Raw genomic sequence first — 13,982 nt, forward strand, 5'->3', positions numbered from 1 at the left:
ACTGAGGTTAATTATGCAATTGTTCTGACCCACCAACTGTTATAAGCATCACTTTACAAGAAGTGAGTTGTCTCCTAGAGAAGGCTGCTTTAAAACATCAAAAAACCCTGAAGAGCCAGATCTTCCAGATTTTTTTTTTTTAAAGCTTCTTCCCTACATTGTGATGTTTCTTCAGGTATGGCACAAAATATACTGCACACCAGGAGGATTTATCATCTCTTATTTTTGGTTTTCAGGCACAGATGCGTACTCTTTCCTTTACTTCGCCTGTAGCCTTTTTAAACTGAGTAACTGTGCACTGTGGCTATGTCCTGTAACATTCACTGTAAAACACATTTGTTTTAAAAAAAGCTGTAGCATGGTAATTATTGGAATGAATTCCTTTGGTCCCCAGGTTCATGCTGAAATGAGACTTTACATGGAACACCAGAAGGCAGTCATCACGTTGACAGCTTCCCTTACCTCCCTAAATTCTGCAGAAGTTCCCAGACTGTTGTGAAAAGACAGATGTATGAAATTGTCTTATCATTTTTCCAAGGCTAAACTCCAAGGGGTTTAGAGGAAAGAGAAGAACAGCAAAAATACCCTGTATATACTTCTTGTCTATTCCTAAGACTGCAAAAGTGCTTAAGTTCTTACAACAGCTGCTTCATAAACATTCAAGGCATTCACTTACTGTGCCCTCTCTGCAGCTGGCCTGTACTGCAGCAGACATTCCTATTTTCCAAAATGCTTGTTCTCCCTTTCAACTATTTATGTATAGTAAGTGTTTGCTGCATTACTGTCACTGTACTTAAAAGCTACAGTAATGTTCTGAGAGCAGACTTATTTTTAAGGATAAGCTTATTGATGTTTGCTGATTTATTTTATATTCTAGTTGATAAATCCTCAAAGAAACCATTCAATTTCCTTAGAATTCAGTTTGAGCGTTTTGGTTTTTTTTTTGTCAAAACAGTTCTACTTCTTGAATCCTCATTTAAGGACAACCAACCAAAAAAGGGAAATGAGATGACTCCAGATATGACAGACCCAAGATTTACTTTAGTACAAGGCAGAAACACTTACATTGGAACAGGACAGACAACAACTTAGCACTGACATTGTATATGAGAAAAAAATCCCATTATCGTGAGAATTTGCACTCTGCGAACAGGGCAGGAAGTATTTAAGGTGCTTAGAAAACAAACAGAACAGGTAGTAGTACATCTAAGAAATTCCCAGAACAACAAACCTGGTCTAAATCCCCTAAGTCTACGTAAGGTGGGTTACTACAGTAGGAATACACAAAGCAGGAGTCTAGGAGAAGAGTTACAGCAACTTTCACCTGTGCATTTACAAAGGAATAATTACAGTACAATATATTTGAAATAGCTTCCTGATGTTAAAATGTTTGTAAGGCTGCACTAGGAAAATTCTCAAGCAAGTATATTAACCTCACTTGGTCTTAACCAAGTGAGTCCTTGTCTCCTGGGACAAAAAGCTTTGAAGCTACAATCAAATTAATACTGAGCTACAGTACCAACACTGCTTTTGAACGGCAGTGCTGGAATACAAATCTGCCTTGAGGCTTTTGTGTCTGATGTTGACATAAAGCAATTTTGCCTGGGAAAGACAAATGAAGTGCTAGTCATCAATAAAGCTCCTTAAAACCAGTTTCCCTCAGTTTCTTAAAATAGGCCTCCAGTGGTTTTTTTATGTTGTACTATCAAATTCTGCTAGTTATATAACTAAAACATGCAAATAAAGCACAACAGACTACTCTTTAGCCATTATGTGATTAAGCATCTTTTAATATTTCTATTGACAAACATTGTAAGCATAAACAGAGTGAACAGTATATACTTGGAGTCTGTCCAGTGATAGACTTGAGTCACTGAACTATTGGTTCAAGGAGAACTACTGGCATTCTAATTTTATTTTCAGTTGAGCCATAGGATGCTGAAGTGATCACGGACTACAACGTGTTCCAATAGTGCCAAATTCTAATCAAAACTCAGATTGTGCATTAGTAGCCAAGGCAAACAATTATTCTGTATCATACACAGAAAGCAACTAGTATTGAACAGACAAAAAGTTTGGTTAACAAACTAGTTTTACTTCTTTAATAATCTTTTTGCTAATAACTCAATAGGCACAACAGTACCAGTAAGCATATGAACTTTAAAATGCACAATTGTCACAGACAGTTGACTTGAATACAGTAATAGTGTTTGGTAGCAGACTTAGAGACGACTTTTAGATTCTTCCACTCTTAAATGATTTTGTATTTCCTCATCACCTAGTCATGCACTGGAGAGGAATTCCACAGCAGTCTCCTTTTCTTCAGTTAACTCCTTAGCAGTCAGATCCATCTTCTCACGAGAAAAATCATTAATAGGAAGTCCCTCAACAAACTTCCAGGTCTTGTCCTGTTTTAAAACAAACAAAAAACACCGCAATGTTAGAACAAGCTTCATTCAGTCTTCATGAAGGAAACTTTGGAGCATAAGACACAAAGTTTATGGCCTTAAAAAACACATCAGGCAGTAGTTAACTTTGTTTTCAGATAAAGAATGCAACCAGCACCAGCTAGTCATAATCAGATTCTACTTGTCTCTCAGTACTTATTTGATAACTACTACAAAATGGTTAATAATGGTCCACTCTGTGAAAGACTGCTAAAACCCCTACATCCCAGCAACTGCAGTCCCATACTAAAAGCACTGCTGTTAAGCTCATATGACAGTTTAGCTAGGTCTTGCAGAAGATATGTGGATTTAAATACAGTCTAGTTACCTTGATCACAACAGGGAATGAATACAGCAGGTCTTCAGGAACACCGTAAGAATTGCCATCAGAAATTACTCCCATGGAAACAAATTCACCCTGAAACCAGAAAATTAAGAGGTAAATACATTTCTCACTGCTGGAAGCAAGCAAAATTTTAATTTCCAATATACTGCATCTCCTGTGACACACTTTATTCCAGAAAAAGACAGATTCTTCCCCCTCTGGACACACTTACATACTTGAGGTCAAAGACACTGGCATGTAATCAAAGCCATCAGGCAAACAAGCACTTACTCAAGAGCAACATCTTACCGCTGGAGTGCCAAACCAGATGTCCCTCACATGATCGCAGATAGCTTTGGCAGCTGACATTGCACTGGACAGCTTCCTAGCCTTAATAACAGCTGCTCCACGTTGCTGAACAGTCTGCAATTCAGAGAAAAAAAAAAAAAATCAAACCCTAAATTGCAAAGCAGCAAAATCATGGCTTGGTCTGAAAGCTGTTAGTAAACGCCATGAGGAAAGATCGCCTTACATCATTACTTAATTTCATCAGTCAAGACATAGCTCTATCACTAAATAAACATGGCATACAATCCAGAAATACAGTCTAGAAGAGTTTTGCCAAGACAAGAACATAATGGAGTATTTCAGAGGCTGGCTCATTTCTCAGTACCTGTGTTATAGCTAGCAGCCCACTGACTTCTCTCATACCAACCAGGTATTTCAAGCTTTTACCACCAAGAGACTTCATGTATGTCAACAGTAACAGATGCGTCAGAGCAACACTGGCAGTTAAGGTTTTTTGCTGAATACCAAGGTGAACTACTTGCTGGTCTCGATCCTACAATACTTAACGCATAAAATTCATTTAATTCCTGAAGATAGTTGAACCTACCTCCCTATACTCAAATTTATATTAAGAAATTTTTTACTCAAGAATTGTACTTCTTAGAATTAGCATAGCTTCTTAAACCTCACATAGTTTTTTCTTAGTAAGTTTTGGTAAGGCTCTATGCCAACCAGACCCCAGTCTAGAAAGCAAGAATCATGAAATCTCCTTATCTTAGGCAAAGCATTCTAGCATAGACGAGCATTACAATGCACCTAGAAGGCCAAACCAGTATCCTGCCTTGGCCACATGAGATACAGCAGGATCAAGGACAAGGACAGGTTTCTGCTTACCCTCTGGCTCATGAACTTTGGTTGCCAGCATACAATCATTTATTCTGTAGCAACAAGCATGAACTGAAATAAGCTATATCCAAAAACAAGACAGGACAGAGCACGGTCATATGACAAAACACATCCTCAGTCCTAAACTAAAGGTGCTTTGGCCAAGATACAGTACCTGGCTGTCAGCATGTCAGTAACATTGCAATACCAAGCAAAGTACACCTACTTGGAGTCACGTTCATCAAGGGCTTTAGTAATCCTTGTTTCACTTCATATTGCATTTAGGCAGCCTGTGCTTTTAATCAATTAATACCATTATTTTGTTTTACCAGTCTATATCATTATTTATTGTTACCCTACATTAAGACATTTGCAGGTGTTTTCTAGATTTTTCAGATTACTTTTTAGAAATGCTGCTGACGAGGCCACAGATTTAGATTTGGAAAGTGTGTGCGCAAACGCATGCACGTGCAGGGGGAGGGCTGCTGGGCTTTTTTGGTAGCTGGGGAGCAGCAAATGGAAGATCATCCTACTTGTCATCTACAAAGCCGCCCAAAAAAGTCACCATAGTGAAATGTCAATGGTGTTTGTGTGTCAGATGAGTTGCACCTGAGCTATGATCAAAATTCTTTTTGTTGAATCATTTTAGCACTCCAAATGGATTTTTCTAGTAGTATTTACATCGGTTTTCATAATGCCTTCGATTTTTCAAAAGCAAGTAACTGATAAGAGAGAAGCTATCTGAAGTGACTTATTCTAGTGAGATAGGAAGAGCTGCTTCACCCAGTCAGTCAGTTACATAGTTTATAATTTCACATGAGGTTAGAACAAAGCAGAAGCACAGAATAACCATTTAAAAAAACAACCAAAAAACCCAAGATCTTACCAGGATAAAGTCTCCCTTCAGCCAGCTGTCATCTTTTATAGCTTCATAAACTCCAACTTCCTTTCCTTTCACATTTACCTTTGCATGATTAACATCTGGATATTGAGTGGAGGAGTGGTTGCCCCAGATGATGACATTCTTCACATCATTAGCAGTCACACCAAGTTTCAGAGCAATCTAATCAGAAATTAAAGATGTCCAATGTATTAACTTCAGCTTCTCAATTCACAGGCTTCTTTGAGAGCATTGCTCTGTTTGTATTTAGCAGAGACAACAGAAAGCATTCTACTTTGAATAGGCCCTTTTTACCTGAGATTTAGCTCTGTTGTGATCCAAACGAGTTAAGCAGCTGAAGTTTTCCTTTGGTATTGATGGGGCTGACTTTGATGCAATCAGGCAGTTAGTATTTGCTGGATTCCCAACTACCACAACCTAAAAACAAAAAAGGGGAAGGGGAACATGGGAAGATGAAGAAGCTATTTCTGCAAAACAACTCCCTCAAGTGAAATACATGGCTTCGCCTTCAAAGAAGCTATCAAAAAGTTAAGTTTTCTAAATCTCTGGGTTGTCTTCAACATGGTTGTTTTATATGTGCATTGTTCATAGTCACTGAGTCTTCTATAACTGCACAGAAAAATATTTTCTAGCTAGGTATTTTCTTTATAATTTGACATTCAAACATGAAAGAGAACAAGACTTCCAGGGAGATCTGCACACTGACCCACAGCCTGGCTTCAAACCTCATGCTACTAGATACAGGGAAAGCAAGATACATACACACTAGTCAGCCCACAGTGAATTCACCATCACCTTTCAAATGCTTTCTAGACTGGCTGCCACTGCTTTATGTATTTGCTTTATAATTAAGAAAGCCAGAACAGTTACTTATCTCAATGTTCATAGGCAGCTAGAAGTAAAATATTGCCTGGATTTAGATCAATTTATTACTATGGAAAACTGATTTTTATTCATCCTTCATCTACTAATGTGCCTCAAATGATTAATGTCAAGCTTCATATACTCTCAATCACACAAGCTAATCTACAAACCTCCCTTTGCATTTCCCCTTTTGAAAGTGAGTTCAGTAAATTTTCCATTACTCTGCAATAGTAATATTGATAGTTTTTATACCAATTGTATAAAGAAGCAAACAAGTCTTTAGAAGCAGTAGGAAGTTCATCAGCAGAGGAAGTAGACATTAAAAAGTCAGTTACAAAGCACAGTTGGGAGTCTGGGTCTGAGATTAAGAGCAGTAGGAGAGCAGCCACATGATCCCATTAACTGTGCTGAAGGAATCTGAGAGAGAACAATTAAAAGCTTCCAGTGCTCCAAAGACCAAGACGCAAACAACCTAAATAAAGCTGATTTTTTGTGCAACTGTAATTCCATATTGATACTGAAGTTAAGGGTCATTATGTTAAAGCCACAGATGGATATGAAGTAGGCAGCTGCATGTAGATAATTTAGTTCTCCCAGAGAAGAAAGATAACAAGCAGAAGACTGCTTTTTATTTTTTTTTATATAGTTTGTTTTTTTTTTTTTTTAAGAATTGCTGGTAACTAGTTCAGAATATGTGTGGACTACAGCAATACAATATAAGACTTATCTTTTTCACCAAACGAATTAAGGACTAAATCATCTGCGTATTTAACATACTATCTCTCATCTAACCTTGACTGTGGTATATTTTCAAGGGCTTAAGGAAAGGAATGCCTGCACTAAATAGGCTCCTGCTTGCACAATATCATTCTACAATGTATTTAGATCTCTACAAAACTCAGAGAGTTAACTTTTAAAATTCAGTTTCTATATTCACCTTGACAGTCTTTTTGGCATACTTGTCCAAGGCTGCACCCTGAGACTTGAAAATTTTCACATTGGCTTTGAGTAAATCCTTCCTCTCCATGCCCTCTCTCCTTGGCATGGAGCCAACCAGAATTGCTATGTCAAGGTCTTTGAATGCAACTTCCTCCTTGTCTGTTGGAATGACCTCTAAAAAAAGCAAAGGGGGGGGGGGAAATCTAAGTAAGATAAATACTCATGGCAATGTGTTAAAGGGAATATTCTTTGGTTCATAGATAGTATATAAACTGATCTGCCAACACCACCACCTTCCCCTTCCAAAAACGTAAGTATAGTCATTTAGCCCTAACTCCACAGATTAAATACTTGCCAGTGAACAGTTTATATATACAAATATTTATCTAAAGCTTTAGATATAAATTCTGAAAACACAGGAGAAATCTATGTAAAAAGATACCTTTCATGTGTGTCTATCTAAATATGTACACATATGTACATATGCTGTTCTTCACTTTTACAAAAAATTTTCAGTGGCAAGCACCAAAACATATGAAGTTTTTCTCTCCCTTTAACACTTCAAAGTGAAGAAGGTTTGATTTGTACAAGTACAAGAGCTGGCAGCTACATGCCTTTTTTTTTTTTTTTTAAAGTACTGTAATAATTACAGTAGCATCTACTTGCTCCCTTTCTTCTGCTTGTTTAAACTATCAAAACTTCACTTGTTATACAACTTGATGAGCAATTTTTCAGTTTGTGTCTATGTAGAAGGTATTTCTAAAGACTAGATTTTTTTAATTTTTTTTTTTTTAATTACTTAGTAAAGGCATCTAGGTGTACCTAAAGATTCAATGCTATTTTACCACTAGGCCAGAATACAATGCATAAATGCACAAGTATCTGACAATTTGTTGTACATGCTGACAACCCAGGTTTAGATGACATAAACCAAACCCCAGGTATCTGCATAGTCAATTCTTTACACAAAACTCATTTGATGACATTCTTCTGAGCTTACAGCCTAAGTTAAATTATCCTCCACAAAATGTAAAACCAAGAAAGGATCATCTAATATTTTCTTCTGCTCAACCTCCTGCCAGCTACAGGAACTCATAAATGCAATAGTTTTAGTAGAACATCTTATAGGTATAAGAAAAATTTCTTTTGGCCACCTCTCAGCAGTGGTAGGGCACAGTCCTGCAGCTCCATCACTACACCTTCCAATACAGTCATCATGGGGGTGATATCCAGCAGCACAAGAATAAGAGGCTGTAAAGAAAGAAATGGTTTAGTGCAAGTCAGGCTTAACCTGTTTTGAAAATTAATTTGTCTTGTTATCTGCTAGAAAATGCTATCTTGTGCAAGACTTAAAATCCATTTACAGAAAACTGAAAAACTTCAGCATGACCAACAACTGAAAGCTTGCATAACAGAGCAGGACTCCATTTTCCCCACTTAAAGAATAAGTTACTTGCACATTGGTAACTTACCTGTTCTTTACCGAAGACATCTCCCTTGGCAATGCTGTACAGCAGCGAGTAAGCAATCTGCCCAGCAGCTCCAGTCACCAGGACTCTGATAGGTTCACCCTTCAAGAAAGTTAGAGAGACTTACACACAGCTACACAGTGCAAGCTCATACCATCTGAGAGCAGTAAAAATTAACAGTTACTACGGAAATAAGGTTATGATTATTTAACCTGGATGAAAGCATGTGCCTAAATGTGGATCAGGCCCAGCTCCTGGGATCATCCTTCTGTTCTGCTAGAACCACAAGCAATTTCTCTACTTGCTTTTACAGAAACAGACCACTCTTGCAAAAATATCCTTAAGAATTGCTCCTGGAAAAGCTTCCAAAATGTCAGGAATAACAATCTATTTGAAAGTCTTTGTATTCTTTTTAACAACACTGCCTTTTTAGCATAAGGCATTACAACATGTACCCACTCATTAGATTACCCATTCATACTTCAAATTTACTACAGAAGTTTTACGAGCTGTGACACTTCACCAGTTTTCACATTCTTTCAATTTTGAGGGCTGTTACCATTAAGCATTTTGAACGCTTACTTGCAACCAAAGACTTATTGAATGCCAGAAACCAAGGAATCTAGTGGACTTAAAACTACTGCCTCACTGAACTGTTATGCAGCAGTTTAACAAATCCACAGACAAAAGCTACATTATAGACAAATACAGACACTAATATCCATAATACAACTGTCCATTGTCAAACTGACCCAAAACTCCAAAAGGCTGGGAGAAGACTGCCAACATGTTGCTATATTGCAAATAGGGGAAAAAAAATGGCCTACCCTATAGCAAAAGTCCATTTTGTTAATCAGAACCAGGACTTGGGGAACTCCAGAGGTCATTTAATATTGAAAGGGGAAACATGCCAAAGGACATTCATAACCCCGTATTTTGTAAGCCTGTTTTTTGTATCTCCGTTTTTGCCTAGAGGCAATAGGGCTTGGGCAGATTGTGCTAGGACAGGAAAAAGCAGACTCTGACCAGCCGGTGGGAATCCCATGCCTACTTTTTCACATAATTAAAAGATGATCATTTGAATTATGGACAAAACGTCTTCCACATTCAATTATGTCTGAAGTGATTTAACTGCATACTGGGCTACATTATGAAAAGTGTAGCTTGCAGAGCAAAGGCAGGCATTTTGCTTAGTGCTGGTGGTTGCAACTGGAATACTAAGTCTGGTTTTGGGACTCTGAGTTTTAGAGGGATGTTGAAAAACTAAAGAGGGTCCAGGCAAGCACTACTCAGATGGTTGGGGCCCAGAGTTCATGTCCTGTAAGATGAGGCTGAGGGAGCTGGCCATAGTCTGGAAAGGTAGAAGACAAGGGGTGATTTAACAGCAGCCTACTACTACTTACAGAAAGGTTACAAAAATAACGCTGCCAAACACCATTCAGTAGTGGTAGATGGCAGAATGTGGGGCAACAGCTACAAATGAAGTGAAAAATTCTTGATTAGGGTGGTACAGCTGCACCAGAACAGGGTACCCAGAGAGTCTGTGCAACCTTCATCCTTGGTGGTTTTCAAGGCCCAGATGTAAAAACATGTATGACCTGATTTAGCAGTGGCAAACACCTTGCTATCAGGCTGGACTGGACAACCTCCAGACTCAGATCAAGGAAGAGGTCAGACTGGATGCCCTCTAGAGATCCCTTCCAACCAACATTCCTGTCATCGATATTTATAGGAAAACCATTTTGGGATTTGAGTGTATTCTCTCTGCAGAAGTGACCAGCCAAGCACAACTGCATCAAGCTAGCATTAGATAACCATAAAAATGAGGCCACCTACCCCATTTTACCACATACTAGATAAAATGAGAGCATAAGTGATAGAAATTAAACTACTGAACTCACAGATTTAGACCTCAACATGATTTTGCCTTCATTATGGGAATGATTCTTTAAATATTTGGTTAAATGGCTACCTGTTATGGTGCTGAACTGCATTATTTTCTTTTGAACGTGTCCTACTGCAAGTGTCATCCCTCAAACCTTGTCAAAACTCCATCACAAGTGGGAAGGAGAGCAGACAATCGATTATTGCCATTTTAAATCTCAAAACTAGTTTTGGTACACTATTCTTGAGTAGGGAAGTTATACCGTCCAAATGTACCATAATGTCTGAATGATGATGGGCAGCACAGATTAAGGTGCATATCAGATTTTAAAGCCAACTTTTCAGCATGTTTTTAAGGAGAATCTACATTTTATTTACGTAAAGGGAACAATGAACACTCTTTCAAGGCAGCTAATCATATTAATTAGAAAAATAAGTACTGGAAAATTACTGTGCTGCAAAACCTTGGCCTGGCAAAAACCCGTATCAACAGCACATAAAAAGTGATCCTATGCTAAGCATGCTACTCCGGAACTCACACAGATAACAGCAGAACACATTTTCTTTGAATTACATGGTATCTGAAATCAATTGTGAATTGATTTCTGAATTTCCAGTGAATGGAACAAAGATTTTAAGAAGTTAAGCTCTTTCTCATTTGCAACCTGTGATCCAATCTAAAGTAGTGTTACAAAAGGGGGAAAGTCAATGAGAATTTTCTCCATTATATGCACTTCATATGCTAATCTGATTTAAACAAACAAACAAAGTCAGTCTATCCACTAGCATTATTTAGCTTAACAAGAGAGAGGAGGAGTGGAAGATAAAAAGGCAAGAGGTAGGACTATATTTTTTTTTTTTTTGCTAAGAGAGACTTAACATTCAGCCTTGTTAAAAAAAATTTTAAAATCCTTCAGTCATGACTCAACTCTACCCTCTCAAAAAAATTATGTTTGCTTACTACCATCCTTCCTGTTCTTCCCCCATTTTGGGCTGGAGGAGGGAGGAAGAAACAAACTGAACTAGGAGTACTGCCTACTTGTTTTTTTCTCTCCATGCCTTCAGTACACTGATTCCCATACAAGCTCTCCCCACACCCCCTTGCCCCTGCACCAACTGTGAGCAATTACTATCAAAGAAATTTTCATGCTCTCTTGATTCCAGGAGCTAGATTAACAAGCCAAAAATGTTGTGCTTCTTAACAAAATACAGTTAACTCTCCCTGGAAAACTTACATCACATATAAAAATCTGTATCATTGAGCATCTGAGGGTACTTTTGGAGGTTGGATGTTTAGAGAAATGAGTAGCTCCCCAGTGGAAGTTGTAGGCTTCACACATTCATGTTCAGGCACTTTAATCCGTGACTTGGCTCCTGCACTGGACTTCAGTAACAATACTTTCACGATGTGGTAACTACAGAGGTGACCTTTACTCACTCACTCTCAGGTATAAAAGAACCAGAGGACAAAGTAAACGACATCTAACTAAACTATTTAGTTTCAAAGCCTTCCCCACTCAACATACAGCCAATGTATAGTTAAAAAGTTTTAGGAAACTGAAAGAGTAGCAAAGGTAATGATAAAAAGGAAGGAAAAAAAAGTGAACATTGCATCCTGAGACAGCCTTCTCCCTCTAATTCAGCAAACATGTAGGATTTCTCCCCCTCCTAAATTATCACAGATAAAAGTGAAGCTTCCAATATCAAATGAGGAAGCTGTGGGCTTAATGCCCCCCCCCTTTGGTTTAAGAACTCAGTGCTTAAATTATCTCTGTGATTACTGCTGATACTAGCAGACCTAAGATATTAGTGCCATACATGAAAATAGCACTATACTGCAAAACTGATTCAGGAGGTTACAAAGGCAAGTAAAAGTGTGATATCAAATAACCCACAATCTATCAAATGTAGGAACAAGAAAAAATCTATGTCCTGTCTACACAAGTGATGGACTTTGCATTACTACTTACAATTATAAAAGACCTCTATAAACATTATTACTGATAAATTTAACTGTGTGTAAAATATCATCAGCCTAATGTTATTCCTGAATATTAAAGCCAACTAAGTTATCCCACCTTGCTTGACAAGAATGCCTTAAGCATTAAACTGCATGTCCTCAAAAGTCTAAAGCCTGCCTAACAACCTTTCCCTTTGCTCTTCCCTCTTTCAAGCAGAGTTACAGTAACAGTAAATTTATTTGGAAGTGTGGTAGAAAGTATCAGCAATACAGTTATGCACTTTAGCAACCCCAGCAGCACTGTGGTTCACAGACTGAATTCCAAAGGAACTCTTTCCTTAAGAAATGACCTTGAGACAGGTGCCCTTAAAAACTTTTTCCATTTCATTTAGCTAATAGCCAATGTCCATCTGTCAATAGACAGATGATTTTGTTTCAGAAGTTTAAAGCCCCTGCCCAACACCAAATGCATAATTAGAACAGTGAAAGTAAGAGAAAAACAGTGACATTCTGAAAAGTCTGGACATCAAAGTAAGTTTCAACTAGCAGTTGGTTCTGTTGGAGACCAGCAAATTCACAGCAGTCAATGTTTTGAAAGCTCAAGTACAAACTAAAACTTGCTGCCTTGTGGTCACTCCTGAGAATCCAGATTTTGAACAGAAATAAGGGTGGAGAACTAGGATAGATAAGATTTACAGATTTCAGTATTTTTTAGTGTACAGCTGAAATAAAAAGCCACATTTCAGAGCATGCAAGCATCTTTTCTATAGCAACGTACTGAAAGAAAAGGTTTTAATAACAGGGTATGAAGTCTAGAAAAACATGGAGATTTTTCATGATTATGAAGGAAAGCAAGGTCTCTGCGCAAGTTTGTGCGTGTGCATATGTATATATGCCACTAAAAAGCAAAGCATTCCAGTTCACCTGTGTAACCTCAGGGCAGAACTAGAAGGGCTCCTCAGCCATTTGAAGAACCTAGGCAAATAGCTGGATTTCTGACAGCAAACGGGGTGAAACAAGAGAGGGAAACATTTCACAGGCACTTCCCCTTGAGCCAACACAGAATTGCACCCAGAACCTTTAATGTCTCATGAAATCAAGAAGCAAGCATCCCCACCTTCCCGCAGGCCATGCTGCTAACCCCGGGGCTCAGCCGGGCGCCGGCTGAAGGAAAAGTCGCAATTAAACCGCTGAAAGGTCAGCGACAGGCCGGGGAGGTTCGCTCCGCTCCGCCGGGGTGACCCGAGCGGGAGAACAAGCTGACCCCCCCCCCCCCACGTCAGCCAAGAGGAGGCAGACGCGACGCGAGGCCGGCACTGCAGGGGCCGACACCGACCCCCAAGTCCCCGGGCTGGATGAAGGTCAACCCGGCGGGGTCTCCCTGGGGGCCGAGGCGGGCACCGGGTGCCCCGAGCACCTTCAAGTCACCCCCGGGGCCTTACGGCGGCACCGCGGGCCGGCCGGCGAGGAGCAAGGCGTGGGGAGGCGGGGGAAGCCGGCGCCATTTCGCAGCCACCTCCGCCTGACGGGAGCCCCCTGCCCCAACCGCCCCGGCGAGGGGGCGCAGCCCGCCGTCACCCCGCCCCAACCGCGGCCTAAAGGGAACGGCCCCCGGCTCAGGGAGCGGTACCGACCATGGCTGAGAGGAGCGACGGGTCCGGCAGCCTCGAGGTCACCTCTACAGCGCGACTGCGGCCGCGACAGCCCTGCGCTAAGGTACCGCGGAGGGCGGGGCGCGCCCGCCCCGCGCGGCCGCCTGGGGACTGTAGTCGCGGCTCCGCCGCCCGCGCAGCTCGGGGCTGGGGGAGAACTACAACTCCCAGCGTGCCCCGGGACACGCGCGCCTCGCCCCCGGGCGCTATTGGCGTCGTGGCAGCGGTTACCCGCCCCCCCCACCTTGCCCCATTCATTGAAGCGCAGAGCAGCGGCCCGAGAGCAGCTCTGCTGAGAGCCGCTAGGGGGCAACAGGCGACACCCTTGGTTGCGCATGCGCTCCTGGGAGAGGAGGGCCGGGGGTTGC

At 40.4% G+C, this 13,982-nt stretch overlaps 1 protein-coding gene across 1 annotated transcript; it reads right to left on the reverse strand.

The window, feature by feature from the left end:
* Positions 1-1,761: 1,761 nt before the first annotated feature.
* Positions 1,762-13,738, reverse strand: MDH1 (malate dehydrogenase 1). The gene is made up of 9 exons (XM_052784227.1): positions 13,597-13,738; positions 8,122-8,220; positions 7,804-7,900; positions 6,648-6,823; positions 5,141-5,263; positions 4,832-5,008; positions 3,082-3,195; positions 2,776-2,865; positions 1,762-2,408 (listed from the first exon to the last, which is right to left on the reverse strand). Exons 1-9 carry the CDS (start codon positions 13,597-13,599, stop codon positions 2,283-2,285), a joined length of 1,005 nt encoding a protein of 334 aa, XP_052640187.1. The 5' UTR covers positions 13,600-13,738; the 3' UTR covers positions 1,762-2,282.
* Positions 13,739-13,982: the final 244 nt, after the last annotated feature.

The sequence above is a fragment of the Harpia harpyja genome, chromosome 4 (assembly GCF_026419915.1).
Source record: "Harpia harpyja isolate bHarHar1 chromosome 4, bHarHar1 primary haplotype, whole genome shotgun sequence".
Classification (NCBI taxonomy): domain Eukaryota; kingdom Metazoa; phylum Chordata; class Aves; order Accipitriformes; family Accipitridae; genus Harpia; species Harpia harpyja.

Excerpts from the sequence above, each read along its gene's own strand:
- MDH1 (XM_052784227.1), bottom strand. Across the intron at positions 7,901-8,121 it reads ATGTCTTCGGTAAAGAACAG|CCTCTTATTCTTGTGCTGCT; the intron begins GTAAGTTACCAA and ends CTTTCTTTACAG. Across the intron at positions 6,824-7,803 it reads TGCCCTACCACTGCTGAGAG|AGGTCATTCCAACAGACAAG; the intron begins GTGGCCAAAAGA and ends TGCTTTTTTTAG.